General features: G+C 47.5%; 1 protein-coding gene across 5 annotated transcripts in view; it reads left to right on the forward strand.

The window, feature by feature from the left end:
- The first annotated feature begins 1,151 nt into the window (after positions 1–1,151).
- Positions 1,152–25,823, forward strand: part of Katnal1 (katanin catalytic subunit A1 like 1) — a 61,834-nt gene continuing 37,162 nt past the window's right edge. The window contains exons 1-3 of one of the 5 annotated variants that reach the window (XM_087577857.1): positions 1,152–1,258; positions 16,929–17,104; positions 18,781–18,941. In XM_087577857.1, the coding sequence (XP_087433983.1) occupies positions 16,943–17,104; positions 18,781–18,941 (323 nt within the window). In that variant the 5' untranslated portion in view covers positions 1,152–1,258; positions 16,929–16,942. 5 annotated transcript variants of the gene reach the window in all.

The raw sequence follows: 25,823 nt of genomic DNA on the forward strand, positions 1-25,823 counted from the left end.
GCTCTCCGTTCCAAATTCTAGTCCCAAAGGCTTACGAACCATGTGTTTCGTCGCAGCCAGTGGCCTGCTCATTTTCTCTATAAATGACTTCTTGTGGCCATGACAGAACATTCAACAAAAGCAGTCCTTAAAAGGGGGAAGGGGGACTAAGGCTCACGGTTTATTTAGAGATAGTCCATGGTGTGGCGGAAGGCATGCGTCTGGAGAGTGGCTCGTGGCTGAGGCGCCTGGAGCTTGAGGTGGCTCAGTCACGTCTTGGAGGCTGACTGAGAAGCAGCACTGTCTGGCTAGGGTGGGGGTGCGTGGGTGTGTGTGCATCGAGAGCCCTCTAGCCCCACAACACTAGCCCTCAGAAAGGGAAGTGTGGCCGGGAGGAGGGTGTGTGGAGGGATGGCTGTGTATCTATAATCCTGCATAATCTGTTCTACCATCTTCCCAAGACAGAGCCAGTGACTGGGACCAAGTGTTCAGACATGCAGGTCCGTAGCAGACGTTTCACATTCAATGCAGGACATGGTGCTTTGGGGGAAAAAACAGATGAACGTGAGGTAGGTGAGTGGTGTTCAAACTTCACACCGCCAGTGCGGAGTTTTAGATATGAAATTTGAGGAGAGACTTGAGAAAGGAGTGAGGCATCCTGAACATAAGGAGAGAACCACCCCAAAAAGAAGGGAATAGTTAGTCATTTAGGAATAATTTACATGAGCCCACGTTTAGGATTTTGTATCATTTATGTACATTCTCCACTAGACCCCAGACCCAGCAGACAAACTAGAAAGGGACTAGAATTTTCCTCTCAAACCTATCACTCCAAATTCTCGATAGCTGGAGGGCACCGGAGAAACGAGCCGGCAGAGGATCTCAGGGTGGGATCAGAGAGGCTGCCTGGGTGGGGATCTTCTAGGGAGGGACAATGGCTGCTCAGCTGTGAGGATGCTTCTCTCCCATAAGATTGGAAATGGTCTGTGATGGGGGTTGGTTGGCAAAGCACCGCTGCCTATGGATAGAAAACCCAATCTCAAGCCGCGTTGCTGACGTGTCGCCTACCCTGGGCCACGCTTCAGTGGGTGTACTGAAAGGGGACATGCTTCTCGGTTCAGCGGAAGGCAGTCTGTGTGTCCCAAACGAAGTAATAGCTGCCAACATTCGACAGAGTGATCCGTCCACTAACGTATTTGCTTTCCACAGGGTACCAGAGGGCCGTTTCCAACGGAGGCACCATTGCTCCAGCCTTCGGAGTCACCGAGATATGGATCCCGTGAGTCCAAAGTTTAGTACCTGCCTTAGTTTCTATAGCTGTGAGGAGACACCATGACCACAACTCTTATAAAGGAACACGCTTTACTGGAGCTGGCTTACAGATCAGAGCTTTGGTCCACTTATCAGCAGGGTGTCACGAAGGTAGCTGGGCAGGGAGCTGAGAGCTCTGCAACTACACCTGCAGGCAGCAGGGAGAGAGCATCTGAAACCTCAAAGCCCACCCTCTGTGACGAACTTCCTCCAACAAGGCCACGCCCACTCCAACAAGGCCACACCTCCAATAATGCCACTCTATACTAGTCTACGAGGGCTATTTTCATTCAAACGTCCGTAGTACCCCTTTACCAGACTCAAATCCCGGGTTTTCTGTTCAAAATTTTAAGCTTGTATAAACAAAAGTCACAAATAAGGAGAACCATCACGACCTGCTGCCAAGAAGTAATTTTTTTCTTTTAAGTTTTATTTTGTCACACCTAGGAAGTATTTTAAACTCTTAACCTGGGAGGCTGTTCTTTTCCTGGGGAATGTGTGACTGAGTCTAGTCTCTACTGGCAGAAGAACAGGTGTGGTAAGTGTGTGGCATACAACACAAGACTCCCTTTGAGTAGCGCAGTAACACAGGCGTGAGGAGTTGGGCTATGCATTCCTGTCTGGTCCAATCTTCTCATCTCCCCGCAAGAAAAGATCAGCAGCACCGAGACAAGACTGGTACTTAAAGATCTCGTTGGCACTGTGGTGTGAATGCAGAGGTCTGAGGACAACTTTCAGCAGCCAGCTCTCTCCTTCTACCTTGCTTTGAGGCAGGGTCTCTCTTGTTTCTTCCACTGTGCTGAGCACTCAGCCTTCTGGTAGGTTTTCCCAGTTCCACCTCCAGGCTGGCTATGGGAGCACTAGGCTTACGGATACGCCTCATCCCACCCGGCTCTTTGACATGGGCTCCAGGGCTCAACAAAGCACCTTTACCTGCTGAGCCAGCTCCTGGCCGTCCTGAACATTTGAAGTCTGTCTCCTGCACTGATCAAGTCCCCTTTCCTCTCTGGATACCCGGCACTAACGGTTTTCTTCCTATCTGCTCCTGGGAGAATTCAGTGTGAACGCTGAAACTGCCTATGTGTGGGGCAGGTCAGCCTCAGAGTTAGCCCAGGCTCTGGGGACAGCTGCAGGATCAGTCCTTAGCAGCAGTCACATAGGCTGATCGGACCTGGGGTCTAACAGTGGCCTGACGGTCCTAGAACAGGGTTCCGTTTGTCATAGCCTGAAGTCTAGAGTGATTCCACATGCTAGTTCTGGTCCTTCGCGCCTATGTAAGACGAGTTCTTATTTTATTTCACAATGCTTGCTGCCAAGGGAGGAGCCAGAGGCGTCAGTGGAAGGCATTGAAGGACAGATGAGAACTTTCCAAAGGAGCCTGTAGATAATAAACACAGAGGCAGCTGTGGCCTCCCAGTTTGCAGAACCAAGATAGGAAAGGAGGTTGGGGTTATCAGATAGGTTGGAGGGTGGGGATGGGGCAACAGGGCTGGAAGTTAGAAAGAGACCCTGCCTTTGATCAGATAGCTTGGGGCCACCGGTGGAGATGGACATCATGCTGCCGCCAGGAGACCTGGCATCGGGCTCTCAGGCCCTGCCAGTTGGTGGTGGGGATACACACCACTCCCCCTCCTCCAGCCTTGCACACACACACACACACACACACACATATACACACACACACCACACATATACACACCACACAGACACCACACACCACACCACACCACACCACACACCACACACCACACACCCACACCACACACCCACACCCATACCACACCACACACCCATACCACACACACACACCACACACATATACACACCACACACACCACACCACACAAACACACCACACACATATACACACCACACACACCACACCACACAAACACACCACACACATATACACCACACCATCACCCCCATCTACCCCTCCCCACACATACACACACACACATACACACATACCATACACCACACACACACACACACCACACACACACACACACACACACCACACCACACACCCACACCACACACACACACCACACACACACACACACACACACCACACACACACACCACACACACACACACACCACACACACACACCACACACACACACCACACACCACACATATACACACCACACACACCATACCACACAAACACACCACACACATATACACCACACCATCACCCCCATCTACCCCTCCCCACACATACACACACACACATACACACATACCATACACCACACACACACACCACACACACACACCACACACACATACACCACACACACATACACCACACACACATACACCACACACATACACACACATCACACATATACACACCACACACACCACACACACACACCACACACACACACACACCACACACCACACACACCACACCACACAAACACACCACACACACATACACACACACACACACCACACACACACACACATACACACCACACACACCACACACACACACACACACACACACACACACACACACACACACCTTACCCCTTGTAGGCAGACAGCAAAGGAGAAGCATGCTTTGCCCAGTTCCCGCTCTACCAACACATTGGGAGGTTTGAAGACAAAAACAGTAAAATGGCTCAGTAACTTCCAAAGTTACCTTAACTGTGAGAACTTGCTCTGGGCTTTAACCGGATTCTTCCCGCTTTAGTTGTCACAGCTGAAATATTAAAACACTACATCAGGAGCACACACTTAACTCCAGTGTTGGGGATGCCGAGGCAGGAGGACCCCAAGTTTGAGGCCAGCTACATGAGCTCCATCATGCGGATGACCTGTGACCTGTAAGTAGGCCAGGAACCAGAAAAACTGCTCTCTCTGGGGAAGACGCCAAGCCCAGCACTGAGTGCTTCCCACTGCCTCCTCTCCCAGAACCATGACTAGCCAGGGATGCCTCTGCTGAAGACATGTGGGTGGCCATTTCCCCAAGCTCTAGGTGTCTTTATGTTAAGAGGTCGCAGGTGCCATTTATTCCCGTGTGTGCGTTCTTACCTATAGTCAACAAAGGTTCATAATGTTAAATGGGAAATTTCAGAGACAAACAAAAATAAATTTTTTTAGTGGGGTCTCACTGTGTTCCTAGCTGTCCTGGAACTCAGTATGTGGGCCAGGCTGGCCTCAAACTCACAGAGATCTGCCTGCCTCTGCCACCTCAGCATTAAAGGTGTAGGCCACCAAGCCCCATATAATGTACAAGTTTTAGATAGCTTTATTGTAGTATCATTATTCTAGTCTATTATTGTTGTTAATCGCTTATGATGGCTAATTTGTAAACTAAACCCAATCATAGTTTGTCTTGGGGGAAAAAAACCCAAGTATACATGATTCAGCACTATCTGCTGGTGGCCTTTGGACACAATCTTTTACAAACAATGGGGACAACAATGTCCTATGTGGAGGTACTAGAAGAAAAGTAAGGTACCATCTGTGAAAATACTGTGAGGCTTGAGAGATGGCTCAGTCGATAAAGCGTTTGCTGAGCAAGCTTGAAAACTCGAGTTTGAGGGCTCAGAACCCATAAGAAAGAAAATCCATGCCTGGTGGTGAGCTTGTAATGCCAGCTCTAGGAGGCAGAGACAAGCAGATCTCTTGGGACTCACCGGCCAGCCAGGCCAAATGGCTTGGTGAGTTCCAGGCCAGTGAGAGACAAGCGATAGTCTCAAAAAACCAAGGTGTACAGTACCTGAGGAATGATACTGGAGGGGGACTTCTGGCCCTCCTTATGCATGCATGCACATATGCACCCCAACACACATGCCATATGTCTGTCTGTCTATGGAGCTTGAAATAATAGTAAGGAGCACATTAAGGAGAAACAGATGAGCAGACAGAATGAAACACCAGACAGAATGGACAGCAGGTTTCTTGATATGTGGCGGGAGATTCTGTGAGTAAAGAGAACGGGGAGATGATCAGGAGCAGAAATGAGATCTATATGGGAAGGGTTTGTGTAAATCTTTCTAGGACAGGTAGGACATTGATGGTGGCCACACAGGTGAACTGAAGCAAAAGAACACAGCCAGGGTGCACAAGCCCTCCTTGGCGTGCGTGACTCTGCTGCTTGTGTGTCAGGACCAGAGAGGGAAGTCTGAGCATCTGTTAGAGCTCAGAGGTGAAACCCTGGAGATGGGATAGGGTTGGAGATGTGACCTGTGAAACTGGTAGAGGACTTGGGGAATAATAAAATGGACAGATGGCAAGCTATGAAGCGAGCAGGGGTCATAGGTTACCACTATGGGTGATTAGCAACATCAAACTCGAGAGGCCAAGAAGACCAAGACCCCAAGAGAAACGTATGACTGCATCAGAGATGGTACGTCCACCTTACAAAAGTGATAGGCTAATTAACTTTAATTTTCAATCCTGGGGTTGGGTTAATTTTCAATTTTGGGTTGGGTTTGTTTAGTGCTAACTATCACTTTAACAGTACAGAGCACGGTCGTTTGAATGAGAATGGCCCCCATAGGCTCATATACATCTGAATGCTTGGTCTTCAGTTGGTGGAACTGTTTGGGAAGGATTAGGAGGTGTGGCTTTGTTGAGGATATGCATCACTGAGGATGGGCTTTGAGGAGGCTTTGAGGTCAAAGGTCCACAGTGTTCCTGGTTACCTTTCTCTCTGTGTCTCTCTGTCTGTCTCTGTTCCTCTCTCTCTCTGCCTTGTGGTTGTTGTCTTGACACATAAGCTCTCAGCTACTGCTTGAGTGCCAGGCCTGCTGCCACGCTTCCAGTCACAATGGTTGAGGACTAACCCTTGGAAACTGTAAGCTAGCTCCCAGTTAAATGGTTTCTTTTATAAGTAACCTTGGTCATGGTGTTTCTTCACTGGAAGAGAACAGTAACTAAGACACAAAGTAGCCAGAGAAAATAAGAAAAGGTTTCTTGGTTCTTGCTCCTTCAAAGCTTTCTTTGTGAGCTTTGCCCCTTTTGAGAACTTCGTCTCCTTTGTGAGCCTTGCCCTTTGTGGTGGTGTTCCTGGCTATGCCTCAGTGACTCGTGGTCTTTGAGATCATTCACCCTAGCTCACATGAGCAGCTGTCTGCTGTCTTGCTGACACCCACTCTCAAATGGTTTGTCCTACTAAGCTGATTTTCTGGGATCCTGGCCCTCAAAACCAAGGCAGCTAGGCACCAGAACCTTGTCTAGCGTCTTTTTATGCCTGCAGATTGTACTACAACCCTGGCCACTGCTTTGCAGAAACCAGGGATGATCACAGAGAAACTATAGGAGGGAGGGATGGATCAGGTGACCCTCATCCCTGCTACTAAAACATGTGTTCATCTGTGAGCAAATTCCTATCACTTTCTCTGGGAACGGAACAGAGAATCCGCATGTTCGTTATATATGCAGAGCCGGGTGACAGGGCCAAATTTTGCTTCTCTAAATGTGTCATTCTTGTTTTGGATTTTGTCCTGGACCTTATGAGTTAAATGCTGTTGTTTCGCTCTACAAGCTGGACATGCACAGAGTTCTGAATTTCTTTCTTTCTCTTTAGAACAGATCCTAGCTGTTTTCATTTGCTCTCCTATGTCTGTCAGAAAACCCACTCTCATAGTAACTGAAGCCACTGTGAAGGTGGACTGACAGCTCATGGCCATGTGGACTAAATCACATAGAACATGGGGATATACACTACGGCATGAAAATACTGGGTTCGTATGTGCATGTGTGTACAAGTGCATGTGGCAGCCAGAGAAGCCTTAAGTGCTGTTCAGGTGTTCTCACTGACCTGGAACTCACCAAATAGGTTAGGCTCTCCCTCTTCTCAACTGACCCCCCTCCCTGAGCCACTGGGATTATACAAATTGAGTTGCTGAATCTAGCTTTTTTACCCTGTTGCTTCAGGGTATTGAACTCAAGACCACGTTGTGTTTTCAAAACAAGCATTTTAAGAACGGTGCCATCTCCGTGGCCCCTGCGTGTGGTGGTGATGGTGGGGCTACTGTAATGGCTGGCACTCGAGTTCCTTTGGGGAGGACCTTTTGTCTCTGTAGGAAAATACTCTGGTAACCAGGTTAGCAGTGGTATGTAGCAAAGAGAACTTGGGCTGGGAGATGGAAAATAGTGCATACAGAGAGGGAGAGGACAGGAGAGACAGCACTGCAGAAATACTGAGCAGCAGCAAGCCGAGGCTCCTGCCAGAGAGACAGGAGTTGGTGGATGAGAATGCCACGCTGGGGGAGGGGACAAAGGACTTTTAAGAGGAAAGCTTTCTAATTCTAGGCGTGTGTGTGTGAGTGAGCATTTTTTTTTTAATTAAAAAACCCACCTTCTCCAGACCTTTAGAAAAAGGTGTGCTTTGCACACAAGCAAAGAAATGGGGTTGATTTCAGAGGGAGAGGGGAGGAGGCAGAGTAGCAGGGAAGATGTGAGGAAGTCTTGCATGCTCAGAGCAAGGACTCTGAGCTAGGGGTGACCCTGACTCGGTGTACCCCATGGGCAGTACAGTGTTAGAGAGGACTAGGGGAGGTGGGCACAAGGCTTGAACTTGCAAGATCTCTGTGATGGGGTGACTCTGACAACAGAGCTTGCTTTTCCAACTTTCTTTTCTCTGCCCCCCCCACCTTTTGAGACAGTCTCACTCCCCACCCCCCACCCCACCGGGGCTGGGGACCGAGCCCAGGGCCTTGCGTTTGCTAGGCAAGCGCTCTACCACTGAGCTAAATCCCCAACCCCGAGACAGTCTCACTTTATAGCCCAGGTTGGCCTCCCGTGTTCTGAGATTACAAGTGTGAGTCACTACCCCGATCCATCATAATTTACCTGTTCTTTTCTTCTACAGGGTCTGGCACATCCCAAGCTGACCTTTATGCTTTATGTAACTCAGGTTGGTCCTGAATACTTAATCCTCCTGCTTGCATTCTCCTGAATGCTGGGTTACAGAGGTTTATGTGGTGCAGGGGCTTTAAACAAAGGAGTGACACCCTTAGTCCTAACCTAGTTCTTTTCTTTCTTTTGTATTTTTGTTTGTTTTCAAAATAGGGTTTCTTTGTGTAACAAGCACTGGCTGTCCTGGACTCAATTTGTAGACCAGGCTGGCCTCTGCCTCCTGGGTGCCAGGATTAAAGGCACTAGATACTGTGCCCTGCCTGCCCTAATTTCTTAAGAGGTAATTATGAGAAAATATTAAGGACAGTAATTCACTTCTTCTTTTTTATTGATTTATTTTCCTAAGGCATTACATCCCTTTTGAGGTAAATTTATATACAATAAAATGTACAAACCATAACTGTTCTATTCCATGAGTTCTGACAGTTACTGACATTTCCCTGACCTAAACCTTTTAAATCGGTACAGGACAACTGCCCACCTCGGCCAACCCACCTTCAACTGCTAGCCAAATATTTGGACTTTTATCACTACTGGATTAACTAGTATCTGAAAGCTACTGTGTGGGCTGCCAGACTTCTATACCGTTTCATCATCACAAACGTTTCTCTCAGGAACACAGGGATATAGTAGCTCCATTTTGCAGGCTAAAACGTCAGAGCAGGTTAGGTAAGGTGCCTCGAGTCATCGGCTACTGACCAGTTAGCCAGGGCGCTGTGTTAGAAATTTAGGTCGTTAATCCCGGCCTACACTACACTGAGGAACCTGGAGAGTGTGCAAACGTGTGCCTAAGTCACATTATAGCTTCGAATTCAATGGGTGGGGATCAGTGCCATTTACGAGTTCCAAAGAGTCCGGAATCTTCCTGTAGGCAGCGTGCACACGCCATCTTATGCAATGGCTCGGTCTCTACTCCCAAGAGGATGGCAGGAGGGGGCTGGCCAGAGGCCTTCAGTCTACAGAGATGGCTCAGCAAAGGTCGCCTCCTTAGAAGCAGCGCTCTGCCGCTGCACACGTCCCGCCCGGATGCGGCAGGTGCTGCACGCCCCACCTAGGGTCTTGGGTTCCTTCCTCATCGTGTCCGGTGAGGGCTCCGAGCTCGCCACACTCGTCCCTGCGCATCCTTCCTCACAGCCCCGCTTCCCAGCGCTGACTCAGCCCCACGCCCTCTCCGCAGCGCTGCCGCAGCTGCCATGGCAACCGTGCGCCACCGCCTCTCCGCGCCAGCCACGAACTAACGGACTCCGGGCGGCGGCTAGCGGCGCCCCGCCTCGTCCCTCCCCGCTCCTTGACAGCCCTGACCTGCAAGATCTAAGTGGTGAGCCCGAGGGGCCGGGCGTGACTGGGAGAGCCGGGTTGCGGAGCCCCGGAGGGGAGCCTCTCTCCGCAATCCCTCGGCCACCAACACCAGGCCGCTCCCGGGTAGAAGCCGGAGCGTCCAGCGGACAGTAGCACCAGTCGCAGGGTATCATGGGCCTTGTAGTTCGGTGGCTCTTCAGGCTCACCGCCTTATTTGGATGATTCGGGCCGAGAACTACAAAGCCCAGGGGTCCGGAGCGCGGCGACAGACTGATTAATTGGGAGCTGCTCAAATGGTGTTAAAGTGGCTCTTTGTCTGCAGGGAGTTCCGGGGTAGTCGCTGAATTGGGCGGTGTGCATCGGGCGGGGATAGCGCAGGTGAGCCTCAGTGCTGCGCTCCGGCCCCCGCAGCCGCCGCACTCGCGGCCCCGCCCCATCGCCACCGCGCGGGGCCTGGGCTTCTTAGGGTGCTGCCTCTCGGTGCAGAACCGTATGTATGGCGCAAGGTCGATGCGAGACCCGACAAAGCAGACCCGACAAAGTCGTCATTAAAAAGGCCTTTGCCTCCCCCCCCACCGTGAATTTCTAGGTATTTCTGCTTATTTTTCAAGTACCTCAGAGCTGTTGGCATATTAAACCCATTCATTAGCGTGTGTTCAGAGGACAGTAATATTTAAAAGGACAAATGTGAAAGCTGATGAAAGATATATTGCTGTTATTTGGTGGTGTCTTGAATATATATATATATATATATATATATATATATATATATAATTTTACATTTTAGCTATTAAGGTTCAATGTCATGGAGTAATGCCTCCTCCCACCCCCAACCCCCTGTTCCATCTCCATTCCCTACTTACCAGCCTGAATGTTGCCCACACGTATTTTGGTTCTACTTTAAAGACCAGTAAGGCTTTAAATGGTTAGTTTTTGCCTTTTTCTGGAGAGCTGTCTTTAGCATTTGTTTCTTTCTTCCCCAAGTACTTGCTAGAACTCACATGTGAAGCTGATGGGTCTGGAGTATTTTGGGGAGGTCTTAAATCACAAACTCTGTTTCATTGACTGATGAGATTTCTTAGTGGGTTTTGATATGCTGTGATCTCACACCCTTGTCTATTTCATTAAGTTTGCTTGACCTTTCCCTCTCTTTGAAGTTTCTATTGCTAGATCTCCTTCATTTCTGATTTGGGAAACATTTCTTCTCTTTTCCTAGCCAGCTTTACTAGAAATTTATTAATTTTATTGAACTTTCTGATGAATCTCCTTTTGACTATGTTGAAGTGTTTCGATTTCCTTTTCTATTTTTTTAAAATTTGACTGATTTATTCACATTTTATTTTGTTTTAGAGACACGGCTTCACTGTGTAGTTTTGGCAAGCTAGAACTCACTATGCAGACCAGGGTGTCCTAGAACTCAGAGATCTGCCTCCCTGTCTCAGAATGCGGGGATTAGGCAGGACTTAGGCATGACTCAGGTCGATTTCCTCTCTTTAGTATGTGTAGTGAGAACTTTGGTTTTTTTTAACATGTAATTTACATAGAAATCTTGTAAGAATTGTTTTCATTTTAATCCCAGGTATGGGATATATGGGCTGCTTCAGATTGTCCATAGCAGTTGGCTATGATTTGCCTCATGCTCTACCAGGGATATGACTTTTGCCAACAGGCAGATAGTTTCTGTGACTGTAATGTTTGGAATTCTGGGGACTTCTCAGAGGGTATATAAATGCTATGGCTCCAAGAGGTGGGGTTGGTTGTTGATCACCAGTCATTAAGTAGTTATGCCTATGCAGAGAAGAAACAACAAGAAGAAATTAGATCTCCTGATGGCAAAGATTGAGCTTGCCCTGAGGAACTTGACACCCCTAATCATTATAAGTAGTCCTGATGAAGGCTCTTCAATCCCGGGCCTCTAGCTTGCTTGTTCTGTAGCATGAGTATAAGGTTTGGTAGCCCAAAGCCAGCAGATTCTATGGGCGTCTCTTATTCTCAACTATGTTTCTCTGTACCTCTAGGCATTTTTGTTTTGTTTTGGCCTTTAAGTGAAGATTTCTCTCATTAAAAAAAAATCCCAGATTTCTTTAGTTTCAGGAATTTCTTCATATTTCATAAACAAATCTCCCGGAAATAGAAGAGCTGACCAATCACTCAGATATGAACTCAACCATCCACCTTCCGTACTTCTCCAGGTCTGCAGAAGAGACAGACTTGGCGATTTTCTTCAGCGCCAACTCCAAGTCCCCTCTGGTGACAGGCACCTGCAGCTCCTCCTTGGACAGGGCCGGGATCTCTCCTGGTGTTAAATCATTGATGTGACACCTCATTCTGTGTCTCTGTAATCACAGGCAGAGGAGTACTACAAAGTCACCACAAGCATTCTATTACAAAGTCACCACAAACATCCTGAGGACTATGTAATGTGTGCTTTCCAGATACCACTTAGAAGTCTCCACTTCAGTCACATCCTGAAGTTTCAGAAGAGGTTTAAAACCCATGCAGGCACTGGAGAGAGAGAGAGTTCAGTTGGTGCTGGTTATGGAAGCCTAAAGACCAGGGGTTCAATTCCCAAAGCTCCTCAAAAACCAGGGTGAGGCCAGGGGTGGCGGTACACACATTTAGTCAAGTAACCAGAAAGAAGAAGCAGGTTGACTTCTTTGAGTTTCGCAATTGTGTGACATTTGGAATTCTGGAGACCTCAGAGGCTGTGCTGGTTTGAATAAGCTTGTTCCATGGGAAATGACACTATTAGGAGGTGTGGCCTGGTTGGAGTATGTGCGGCATTTTGGAGGATGCGAGTCACTGTGTAGGCGGGCTTCGAGGTCCTATGCTCAGGCTCTACACTGTGCAGAAGATACCTTCTTCCTAGTTGCCCACAAAACAGTCTCTGGTTGCCTTCAGTACAAGATGTAGAACTTTTAGTTCCTCCAGCGGCCATGCCGACCTGGATGCTGCCATGCTTCCCTTCTGATGATAATGGACTGAACCACTGAACGTGTAAGCCAGCCCCAATTAAACGTTGCCCCTTATAAGAGTTGCTGTGGTCATGGTGTCTGCTTACAGCAATGGAGACCCACACAAATGGTAGGGCCGTGAGAGGTGGGGCTGTTGTTGGTTGTTAGTTGGTCGAGAGCAAGGAAGAGACAAGATGAGCTTAGATATCCTGATGTGGAAGATCAAACTTGCCCCAAGGAACTCATCACCCCTAATCACCAGGAAGTAGTCTGATGATAACGTCACTCCTCCCCGCTCTATTCTTTTTTTTCTCCTTTCTAGTGTTAGGGGGTTGAAAGGGTGGAAGAGAAGGGGTAGAGAAGGATGGAAGAAGGAATAGCCCACAAAATAGCCAAAGTCTGGTTACAATTATGTTTTCCATTTCTGCCTCTTTGGGGTTTAATTCCCCCAGCCCTCAATGGGATGTCCAAGCAGGCACCAGCAGGCTATTCCAGAGTGATCCATGAACTCGGGATGACTTGCTTCCTTTTAATAATCAAAGGGAAAAAAAAAGATACTTGATAACTCACAGAAATGAAAGGAAATTCTGATTTCAGTGACCAAACATAAGTTGTATTGGGATGCAGCCACACCCTGCCGTCTATGTACTGCCTTTCCCTGGAATAGCGGAGTCAGGTAGGTGTGTCAGAGATGGAGTGACATTTGCACAGGCTTTATGCTTGATAACACTGTCACCCCAGTCTCAGTGCTGTATACGCCACCTAAAGTATTATTTTTCTCAGTGCATATTCATGTCAAAACAAGAGAAGGTGGAGGAATGCACTTGGAATTTTAACCAGGGAGCCAGAGGACGAAGCAGTGTGCTTGCGCAATACGCAGGGCTGTGCTGAAAAACGGCACACATCACTGTCACTAGAGGAAGCCCCCAACATCACATACCCAAGGGGTTTAAGAAGGCGAAGGCTAGAAGAACCAGTGGACTTCAGCAGGCCCTCGTCCTCCAGGAGACTCTCTTCACAGAACTGAAAAATGGATATGTGGTCAGTCTCCGAATGGTTCATTTGCTAGCCAAGCAAGGAAATCATTGACCAGCGGGGAGCTGAATTACAGCAGGCACAGAATTGTGTCTGGAGAAAATAAATTTGTTTAAAATTATTAGCCTTTTGGCGTGAGCAGTGGCTCAAAGCGTTGAGGGCACCATTAGTCAATTAAAAACCAAAGTGAATGATTTTGAGTGGTTTTCCTTGGCCCTTGATGAGATGGCAGATGTTAGCAATACGGCTCAGTTGTTTACTTGAGAAGTCAGCACTGAGCCTGAGGTTAGTGAAAGGAGAGTTTTAAGAAATGTTCGTGTGTGGAGGGCAGCGAGGACACACGTACGGTGTTTTCGAGGCATCGGAAACATTAGTTCCATACAACTTGAATCTGAGAAGAAACATTAGAACGGTGGCTGCAAACATCAGCGTAGAACAGAGTGAGCGCAGGTGGATGTGGCTGTGTTGCTATGGAAATGTGAACTAGATGAAGCTTGTAGTTGCTGGCCCCTTAATTCTTTGGCGTTTTGCAAATAATATGTCTATCTGTCCTGAGGTTAGGGTCCGTGCAGGGTTAGTATTTTCCCTTAAGGAATTAGCTGTTGTCAGTTCCACGGCTCTGCGTCAAGAGTAAAAACAACGCCCTCCCTTGCCCTAGCCACACAGCTGCCTAATGGCTTAGCAGTGGCCAGGTTTTGAGCGTAGGGTAGAGGCAGGAAGTCATCAGAATGAGAGGAATTGCCCCCAGCCACTCGTACCAAACACTAAGTGGCTTTAGCTGTCAGCTTTTGCGATAAACGCGGCAATATTCCTTTCTTTCTTCCCTCCTTCCTTCCTTCCTTCCTTCCTTTCCTTCCTTCCTTTCCTTCCTTCCTTCCTTCCTTCCTTCCTTCCTTCCTTCCTTCCTTCCTTCCTTCCTTCTTTTTCTTTTTTTCGGAGCTGGGGACCGAACCCAGGGCCTTGCGCTTACTAGGCAAGCGCTCTACCACTGAGCTAAATCCCCAACCCTCCCAGCAATATTTCTTAATGAATTCACCTTACCCATTCCAAGACGGAACAGGTGCTTATATCAAAATACTACGGTAAAATGATTGCGGTGCCAGTTAGTGTTTTTACACAGCATAAGTGTTGCTCAGCTCCCCGTATGGTCAGAAGGTAAAACAAATGAGTGACAAGTGACACCTCTGTTCCTCCTCAACGTGGCCGTCAGCATTCTTCCGCGCTTAGGCTGGCTCCAGTGTTGTTTTCCAGACTTGGATGCCAATTTCCATGTTCTATCCAGCTACTGCTGTCAAAGTTCCCTCCAGCCCGGTCTTTAACCGGTCTGGAATAATCTGCGAACGCCTTGATCAGATTCTCTGAACAGGGACTATGCGGTGGCTGTGTGTGAGAGGACAGAACCGGCTCACACCGAGTCATTTCAGGAAAGACTGCACAGACGAAATCCATACAGTGTTATTACAGGCCAGCTCTAATGGCACGGCGCTTGTGATTGACAGCAGGGAACACCGACTCAGTCCCAAGCCTTGAAGAGAGTCGATTCTTTTCATGAGGACACTTGCTTTTACAGAGTTCCTGCTGTCTATGATTTTGAATCTTATCATTTCGTAAACTAGAAAATTTTATTACTAGTACTAGTGATTATTATCGTTATAAATAGTTTTGGTTTGTCAAGACCGGTTTCTTTGCATAGCCTTGGCTGGCCTAGAACTAGCTCAGTAGCCCAGGCTGGCCTTGAACTCACAGAGATCCTCCTGCCTCTGCCTCCCAGGTTCTGGGATTAAAGGCATGCACCACCATGCGGGGCAGTTTTGTCTTATTATGTAAGTGTTTACACTGTACTCTCTATTTTGCTAGTCCTTAGAACTTAAATACCTATCTGAACCTTTACACAAAGGATGCTAGTCCTTTTGTTCTATCAATTTTTCCCCTTACATAATGGTATATCTGCACGTATATTAGCAGACAGCAACCTTAGAAGAATGTAATTCTTGAAGAACTCTGCTGCGGTTTAGCCGGTCTTAAAGCAAGAGTTAAGAGTATTGCCTAAAGGAAGAAGGGGTTTAGACTCCCACGGCTTTGACTTCAGGGGACGGCAGGCTGGCTCCATGCTTTCGGTCCTTCGTAAGGTAGTCAGTGCTTTAGGACAGAAGGGCATTGCGGGGCAGGGCTGAGGCACCCAGGATGCCAAGAGAACAGTCTGTGTCCCTAGCCTATGAGAGGCTGCCACATACTCTGGGCAGGCCTTCTTCCCAAGGGTGGTTTTCTCTGGGAACACTCCCAGATCGACCCAGAGCTGTAATGTACTGACTGCTCTTGTAGGTGCAGTGTTTGCAATATTTTTTAAATGTATGTGTGTGGTATGTATGCATGTTTGGGCGTGTGGGTGCACTGGTGTGGATGTGAACAGAGAATGGGTGGTCAGAGAATGCCAGCATGGCTCTCCTCCCTTGATCTACCTTATACACTGAGGCAGGGTCTCTGGCGAGAGCCTAGAACCTGCTGATTCCACTGTCTACTTTGGGAGAGTCGGGCTACCCAAGCCAAAATTATTCTCTAGGAAGGCAAGGAGAAGTACCTGTATTTCCTTTCTTAGATGGTCAGTTGGCTTGTTTCAAAGGTAGTTAGGGAATTGGTACTCTGCCTGGGTTCTCTCCTGTCCTCTGCATTTCAGAACTGTCTGTGCTGATGGCCTTGGGAGGAGAGTGTCTTTGCCGGAAAGCTGTGGGTGACTCTACAAGACTCTAGGGAAGTCAGAGAAAAGCCAGGATTGCTGAGCTGAATGACTGGCCTGGAAGCCAGCGGCTCAAAGGACACTGCTAGCATCAGATGGGATAGTATCAGGTAGGCTGGAGAGATGGCGAGGCAGTGCGAAGAGAGCCAACCACGAAAGTTATCTGACCATCTTTCCCTGTACAAAATCAATACATGTTGGAGGAGACGGGCAAGGTTAGATGCGGAAGTCTCTCAGTTCAGTGCATGCCTTTCTCTTAGGTTTGCTGTGTGATGTAGCTAAGGCATCAGAATGACGATGGCTGTCCAAAGGCTGTCCTTCGACGTAAGACCTGAAGTCTCACCCTTTACTCCTGGGGTCCAGCAGTCTCAGTGAAAACAGCAAATGTTAATATACTTGATGATTCTCACATAATCCTTCTATGTTATAAAGACGTGGCTGGGAAGGAGGGTCTTGTGAATATGTCTGAGTTTGTGGCTATTATAAATGAGTGAGGAGGACTCATGGCCACTTTCCCTCATAAATCAACCATTTGTCTGTCACCAGGGAGAGGCTCTCCGTGTTGTCTCCCTGGATGTTCCGTGATTTCCTTTTATGTACAGAACTGAGAATTTAGTTCAGTATTAAAGCTATTTGGACGCTCAAGGCACATGTTACAAAGTTGATAATTGTTTTAAAATCAGTGCTAAGAACCTTGTTTTTAAAAAAAGCATTGTTTTTATTGTTCAGGTGTCTGAAAGAAGATGAATTTGGCCGAGATTTGTGAGAATGCGAAGAAAGGCCGGGAATATGCACTTCTGGGGAATTATGACTCGTCAATGGTGTATTACCAGGGAGTAATACAGCAGATCCAGAGACACTGCCAGTCACTGAGAGACCCGGCCACCAAAGCGAAGTGGCAGCAGGTGGGACGAGGGCCCACAAGGGTGCCACACGCCACCATGGACATGCTCTGTTAACTTGAGGAAGCAGAGTTGGGAAATTAGCCAGAGCTTTGAAACATTGTTCTTACTTGTCAATTGTTCTTACTGGCTACATTTCCCATGTAACCCCGCATGAGGTTCTGGTGTGCTACCTACTTTCTAGTCTCTCTGTTTTCCACTATACATTTCAGTCTTTGAGGACTTAATTATAGTTGAATGTATTGTTAATTTTACAAACGTTCATGCTCAATTGTTTCTGCCAACATAGTTTTGAAGTTAGGTATTTCTTGTAGCTGTCTGTCTCTCCCCTTCTTTCTTTCTTTCTTTTTTTTCTCCCCTTATTTCTGTTGGTAGCTCTGACCTATTTAAAAAATGCTTTCCTTGAAAGTCTCCTTACAAACACAAATGAGCTGGTAATCTAATAAAAGGCACTCACATCTCTTCTGTCTTTTTGACGTACAACTTGATTATATAATAGTCTAGTTAATGCAAACTTGAATTATGATTCTTCCAATTATCATTGTAACTTAAGATCCTTTTAAACTTAAAAGTACAAAGAGAGCACTTTGAAATTTCCGTTTCCTCTGGTGCCTTTCCAGAGCCTCTCCTCAGTTCCCTACAAGTCAGGAATTAGCGCTTCACTGACTTTTGAGGGTAAATTTGGCTCATTTTCCAGCATAAGACTTACCAAATGCCTTGAGTAAGAACACCACACTTGTTGTCACTCGGGCTGCAACCTTTGGATCTCCCATTTCTCGTGCCTCTCACAGGTTGGGTGCTTGTGTTTGCGGCGGGGAGTGTGTCTGTTGAGATATTCCTGTGTGTCCTTTATACTGGGTCTGACCCGTGATGCCCTGTGCAGGGTCTCACACGTCCTACATGCTGGTTGTTGGCTCTCACTGGACTCTGTATGTGGTTCTGTAGTGTCCTCACGTGTTCTTTTCATACTGTTCTGGAGAAGACTTCTTCTGCTCTGCCCTGCCCTGGAGATAAACACACTTTCTGGTTTGAAAGTTACTCTGATTATTAAAATCGAGTTTAACCCTCCAGCTTTTCCAGGCACTGCTTGCTCGTGAGAACTACCTTGCACGGAGCACCAAGTTTGAGGACAACACTTTCCACAGTGCAGGGCTCAGCTACATTTGTCAAATGTAGGGAAAATCTTGGCTTAGACTTGAGAAAAACCTTATCCAAAAGAGTTGAAGCCCAAAGAGACTGTAGTGAAGGGGACGGTAGGTACATCAGGGTGGACAACAGTGGCCAGACTCAGGACAGGCTTTGTGACTGTGGAGATGGAACATGGTGAAAACTTTGACCAATTTTATTTTGACCACTAAGAATATTGAAAGATTTAGCATGGTGTCTTCAGTGTCTGGGGTGGGTAAGTTGTTAGCAATTTAAGTGCTTGTTTGAAACTATACTAATACTCACTAATTTAATGAGACACACAGCTTTTCCCTTTGGGAAGAGGTATACAGTGCAGCCCTCTCCTTCCCGTTCTCTGCACACCTGTACCTCTCTGAAGAGCCGTTCGTCAGTGTTTCTCTGACTCATTTTGTACTCTTTGACTGACACTAAGGAAGCTTACACTCTGGGGTAATTTACGTGCGCTTTGTGTGAGCTCCGAATGGCTCCTGACATAACGCTCCCTTCCTCAGGTTCGGCAGGAGCTCTTGGAAGAATATGAACAAGTTAAGAGTATCGTCAGCACGTTAGAAAGCTTTAAGATGGACAAGCCCCCTGACTTCCCTGTGTCTTGTCGAGACGAACCGTTTAGAGATCCGGCAGTATGGCCACCCCCGGTCCCTGCAGAACACAGGTGAGTGAGACTTGGGGGATTGGCTCTTGTAGCTAACCATGCTCCGTGAGAAGCTTTATTTGAGCAGTGTTTTTCGGAACCATTTTGGGGGCTTGTACACTTCATACGTTTCTCCTGTTTATTCCATGTAGGCGCGCAGAGCTTGCTTGCGTGTGCCCTGTCAGGCCTTTGTTTTCAGTTTCCTTATAGCTGTCCCGGTGACAGGTGCTCTACGACTTACCAGTTCAGAGAAGTCTTTTAGACCGGTGGTTTCAGCCTCAGACCTTTGCTAGAGGAGACCGAGCCCTTCAAGTGAAACAGTGAGGAGAGCGGACTCCCAGCTGGGCTGCCGGCGCCTTAGTGGGGAAGGATGCTTGGAATTTTCAGTGGTTTCTTGTTACTCCTCAGGGTAGCAAGGAGAGCCTTTATCCCCAGCTTCTCTGATATTCCACATTCGACTGCTCTCTTCTTTCTCTGTCCAGTTTTCTGTCTGCACGGTGTCTTCTTTCTCCAAGGAAGACCAGCAGTTCACACCTCTGAACTGATCCTCTTTCTCAAGTCTGCCACAACGGAAACATTTTGCTTGTTGCTTGGCTCGAGGGTGTCATGTTGCATCCTCTTGTCTCTTTCTGCTTAGAGGCTGTGTAAGGGCAAAGGCCGTGTCTGTTCACTTAAAAAAACTAACAGCAAATGTTCAGTACCGGCACTGAGGTTTGCCCACAGTAAGAGTTCAAACACACGGTGAGTAATGCTACTAATTTTACAGGAGACTGAAGCCTGGAGACCTGGGTGTGTGAGTCATGGTAGACCAAGATCTGCAGTCCAGTCTTTCTGGCTTTCCTTCTCTCTCTGCGTTGTGACGTTCCATAGGAAATACATTTTCTCTTAGGCAGGAGCTGGGGTCATCTGTTCAACTAACTGTTCTCTTGAGGTTTTCCAAAAACTTTTAAAGGATTGTGGAAAATGTTTAATTATTTTGTTGTTTTATTTTAAGATGGGGCCTTGCTATGTAGCCCAGGCTGGCCTAGAACTTGCTATAGCCCAGGCTGGCCTTTATCTCGGATCCTCAGGATTACCATTCCGCATCACTACACCCATCTAGCTCTTCCAGAATTCTTCCCACTAAGTCACTGGTGGGTTGCGATTTTCCAGGTGAAGGCAGGTTCTAGACAAGAACTCTTTTTTAAGGAAAATCACATACACACACACACACACACACACACACACACACACACACACACACACACACTTTTTTTTACTAGATAACCCCAACTCCTCAGAAGGCACCAGTTCAATAGTCAAGGATGTTCTCTTGGAGGCTCCAGAGTAAATATTGGGGAAAAATGAGACTGTGGCCTGCCCGAACACCACATTTTCCCTGTATACAATGGAATGCCTCACTTTTCCTGAAAGTCATTAATTCTGAAATTAAAGCTAATGGCTAACAATGCACTTACATTTTAGAGTACATGTTCTGAATTGTTAGGCGACCATTGTTACATTTTAGAAACCTGTGCGTGCAGACAGTAACTCTAATACCTGTGACTCAAATGATAAACATTGGGGATAACATTTTCCCATTGCTGATTGCCTACCCAGAAATTGTCCTTCATTACACACCCGTTTCCTGTCATGTGCCCTTTCCTATCTGCCCATAACATTGATGGAATTCATTTTTATACTTATTTTTTTTTTTCGGAGCTGAGGACCGAACCCAGGGCCTTGAGCTTGCTAAGCAAGCGCTCTACCACTGAGCTAAATCCCCAACCCCTTATACTTATTTTTAATACTCTTTTTTTTTCTTAATTTGAGTCAGGATTCTCTGTGTGGCCCTGGTTGTCCTGGAAATCCCTCTGGAGACCATCCTTGAACTCAGAGGTCCACCCACCTCTGCCTCCTGAGTGCTGGGATTAAAGGTCTGTCCCCCTCACTGCTATGTATAGCTCTTGGATGTAGCAAGGGCTTCCATGTTGTCTGTGGATTAGAGACAGTAGATACAGTGATCTGAGCATGTGTGTCCCTTTGTGTCCCTGGACAGCAGACGGGGAAGGAGACTGTGATTTCCACATTAGTTACTTCTGTGTCCAGACGGGGAAGGAGACTGTGATTTCCACATTAGTTACTTCTGTGTCACTGAGAAGAACAATGGAAGGGAAGGCTTAGTGCTCAAGGCTTTGCAGGGTGTGGCCATGCAGCAGGATGGCTTGGTGGGGGACACACCTGGCAGGGGACGGCAGACGGGAGGCAGAGGGAGTGAGAGAAAGGAGCCTGGGGTAAGATCAGTGCATGCTCCAGGCAGCCATCCTCCAGCAAGCCCCACTTCTAACCTGGCACGTCATTGGGACCTGTGTGCAACATATAAACCTGTGGGGACATTTCGTGTTCAGACTGTGACATACGTGTCAGCAACCACAAGGAAACGTGGTTCAAGAAGTTCTTCAGAGTGGGGGTCAATGCCTAAGTGCCGTGGGCTTCGTAGTTTAAGGCTTCAGGAGCAGACTGTGAGCCGCAGCGGCCCACCACCCATGTAGGATGCTCTGGTGACATGCGTGTAAGGCACACATTACTGCAGGAAGTCCACTCTAGCACAAGGCTGATGAGCTAACGGTGCACTCCTAGTTAAAGGCCTTGGGAAGCTGGGATTGAGCACTGTTTATTTTACTCATTTACAAATTTTGTTTCTTTTCAAGTCATGAAGCAAAAAAAACCCACCTGGAGATAATGACAAGTTGATAGAGTGATTTACAAAGACAGTGGCCGAGCCGTCACTGAGAACCATGGGCTCGGGGCCTTAGCGCTTTAGGTGCTCTGCACATTGATTGCAAGGTCTATGGTGTGTGTGTGTGTGTGTGTGTGTGTGTGTGTGTGACTCTGCACGTCAGTGATGGTGATCAGCAGGTAATGAGTTAAAATCAATGGTCAGCTCTAGGAAAAGATCAGTAGCATCCTTTCAGAGAAATAATCAAAGAGTGACGTAATTAACAATATCCCATTCAGGAAATCTTCAAGTAGTTGTGTTTTCTCTCTGACATTTCTAAACAAATGCTGAGTTTTCTGGGCCTGGCAGAGAGAATGCTGGGTTTTCAGTGTTGAAGATGTGTGGCATTAGTATCGGTTTTCAGGGCAAGGGCGGCCACTCACAACCGCTGGGCAGTGCTCGCTCTAAGCAGTCTCTTATTTAAGCCGTCTGTGACCTCATCAAGTAGGGACTGTTCCGGCATAGTGATGTCCAGACGAAGAGGGAGAAGCTAAGCTTGTTATTTTCCAAGGTCACCTGAGCAGGAAGGAGGCAGTGAGCACCGAATCCAGCACTTGTCAGCCCTGGTCGGTGCTCGGTCAGCACTGGTCGGTACTCGGTCATCCCTGGTCAGTACTCGGTCATCCCTGGTCAGTACTTGGTCAGCCCTGGTCAGTACTCATCAGCCCTGGTCAGTACTCGGTCAGCACTGGTCAGTACTCATCAGCCCTGGTCAGTACTCATCAGCACTGGTCAGTACTTGATCAGCACTGGTCAGGACTCATCAGCACTGGTCAGTACTCATCAGCACTGGTCAGTACTTGATCAGCACTGGTCAGGACTCATCAGCACTGGTCAGTACTCGGTCAGCACTGGTCAGTACTCGGTCAGCACTGGTCAGTACTCATCAGCCCTGGTCAGTACTCATCAGCACTGGTCAGTACTCATCAGCACTGGTCAGTACTCATCAGCACTGGTCAGTACTCATCAGCCCTGGTCAGTACTCATCAGCCCTGGTCAGTACTCATCAGCACTGGTCAGTACTCATCAGCACTGGTCAGTACTCGGTCAGCACTGGTCAGTACTCATCAGCACTGGTCAGTACTTGGTCAGCACTGGTCAGTACTCATCAGCACTGGTCAGTACTCATCAGCACTGGTCAGTACTCGGTCAGCACTGGTCAGTACTCATCAGCACTGGTCAGTACTCATCAGCACTGGTCAGTACTCATCAGCACTGGTCAGTACTCGGTCAGCACTGGTCAGTACTCGGTCAGCCCTGGTCAGTACTCGGTCAGCCCTGGTCAGTACTCATCAGCACTGGTCAGTACTTGGTCAGCACTGGTCAGTACTCATCAGCCCTGGTCAGTACTCATCAGCACTGGTCAGTACTCATCAGCACTGGTCAGTACTCGGTCAGCACTGGTCAGGACTCGGTCAGCACTGGTCAGGACTCATCAGCACTGGTCAGTACTTGGTCAGCACTGGTCAGTACTCATCAGCACTGGTCAGTACTCGGTCAGCACTGGTCAGTACTCGGTCAGCACTGGTCAGGACTCATCAGCACTGGTCAGTACTTGGTCAGCACTGGTCAGTACTCGGTCAGCACTGGTCAGTACTCATCAGCCCTGGTCAGTACTCATCAGCCCTGGTCAGTACTTGCACTGATGGCCTTCTGTGTGTGCTCTCTGCCCTAGGAGTGTAGCACACCCATCCAGTGACATTTGCAGCTATGTTTTGGTATATATTCTGTGTCTTAATATCTACTTGTTCAATGCTTACTAGTGGAGAATAAAGAAATTGAAAATCTTTTTACAAAAGACTTCTTTATTTACTTTATGCATATGAGTACACTGTCTCTGTCTTCAGACACCAGAAGAGGGCACCAGATCCCATTACAGGTGGTTGTGAGCCACCATGTGGTTGCTGGGATTTGAACTCAGGACCTCTGGAAGAGCAGTCAGTGCTCTTAACTACTGAGCCATCTCTCCAGGCCCAAGAAATTGAAAATCTTAATGAAATAAATTTTAATAATTTAAATGTAATGGTGAAATTTCTCTGTGGGAGCACGGCACTGAAATAATGCTTTCAGTCAATAGGGAAATATACTTTAGTACCCTACAAAGTCTTTCAGGGCTGTAGTCCATGTTCTTGGCTTTGGCTACTAATTGGGCCGGCCTGCTTCCGTCTGGTTCAGTTTATGGACTTGTACCCCTGAACTTCCTCTCATCTTCCAGCCAAGTGTCATGGCGGGTGCACATGGTGGCTTCCACTGGTGCTTTTGCTCTGTTTATTTTGAAGTTGGACTTTCTGTGCCATGGATCCGCTGAATTTACCCACGGTCATGTTTTAAATCACCAGCAGCTGCTTAGATTACGCAGTCTGTTATAATAAGGTCAATGCATTGCCTTAAGTGTGACTAAACTGAGCTGTGAGAGTAGGCCGCGGCGGGAGGTCAGAGCAATAGCAGACTTAACCTACACAGAGGTGGATGTTAGTCAGCTCCTTACACTAGCGGAATGGCTCTGGGAGCATTTCGCATCTAGGCTTAGCAAGCCTGTCTCTTTTATGAGGTGAACTGCTCTTGTGAGCTGAACCTAAGACTGTCTGTGTCTGGAACAATATCTAACATAGCATAGAATCAATAGACTCCTCTCTCTCTCTCTCTCTCTCTCTCTCTCTCTCTCTCTCTCTCTCTCTTTCTGTGTGTGTGTGTGTGTGTGTGTGTGTGTGTGTGTGCAGGTAGGGAGGTATGAAGAGGATGCTATTCTCAACTCTCTGCCTTAGTCCTTTGAGACAAGGCCTTGCACTGACTGGAGCTGGGCCAGAAGCTCACATCACTGCCATTGCAGGAACTTGTGGGACAAACTCAAGTCCTCTTGCCGGCACCCCAAGTGCCTCAGAGCCACCCACTCTGTCCCTAAAATATTCTCTACTGATTTTAAAAAAGTAAATAGTGATAGATCTTTTTTCCAACTTTATCAAAGTAGATTTTTTTTTTCGGAGCTGAGGAGCGAACCCAGGGCCTTGCGCTTGCTAGGCAAGCGCTCTACCAGTGAGCTAAATCCCCAACCTCTCAAAGTAGATTTTTTATTTAAAGTGTACAACTTGATGATGGGATTAGATTATGAATTAATAATGACACAATTAAACTGATCTCCCTTCAATAATTTGCCTTTTTTTTTCTTTTTGTAGTGAGAACACAAGATCTGCCTTAGCGAAATTCAAGTATATAGTACACATGGTTAGCTGTGGTCACCTTGATGTATGCTAGATGTTCAGAATTAATTTGCATATGACAGGAGCTTTACCTGTGACAGTGTCACCCTGGGTTGTGGTCTGAGTGTCTGCCAGAGCTCCTGTGTTGGCAACTCACTCCCTAGGGCAGCAGCATGGAGAGGCTGGGTCTGTAAGAAGGGATCAGGTCCTGAGCGTGGGGTCCAGGGATGGATTAGTGCTGTTAATGAAGAAGGTGGTGTGGATGGTGTAGGTAAAAGCCACTCCTCTGTACCCTCAGGCATGGGAGCATGCCGTGTGAATGTCCTTGCTGGTGTGGGCTCCTCAGACCCAGACTTCTCAGCATCCAGATGAGAACAAAGGCATTTCTGCTCGTTCTGGATTACCCAGTGCTGGATAGTTTGTTAAGGGGCCCAGAATGGTCCAAGAAGCCCTGTCTCCCTTCCCTTGAGCCTTGGTAACCAGCCCTCTCCTCTGCAGTGCTGTGATCTGAAGGTTTAGATTGTAGACATGAATAAGACCCCGTATGCGTCCTTCTGCAGAGCCCTCACTTAGCACAGTGTCCTCTAGGTTCATCTGCGTGTTTGCAAGTAGAACAGTCTTCTTTAAAGCTGGATGATAGTCTGTCCGACATTCACTGCGTCTTCCTTGTGATCTCACCTACTTCCACGTCTCGTTCACGTGGATAGGGCTGAAATGGACACGGGGGTGCAGATCAACACCCCCATTCAATTTTATTTAGATAAACATTCACAAGAGGGATTACTGGATCGTATAGCAGTACCATTTTTAATTTTTAAAACTTTTCTTTATTTTTATTTATGTGCCTGAATGTCTTGCCTGCACGCATGTCTATGTACCTCTTGGTCACATATGTGCAGTGCCTGCAGAAGCCAAAAGAGGGCACTGGATCCTCAGGAACTGGAGTTA

The sequence above is a fragment of the Rattus norvegicus genome, chromosome 12 (assembly GCF_021556685.1).
Source record: "Rattus norvegicus strain SHRSP/BbbUtx chromosome 12, alternate assembly SHRSP_T2T, whole genome shotgun sequence".
In the NCBI taxonomy this organism is placed as follows: domain Eukaryota; kingdom Metazoa; phylum Chordata; class Mammalia; order Rodentia; family Muridae; genus Rattus; species Rattus norvegicus.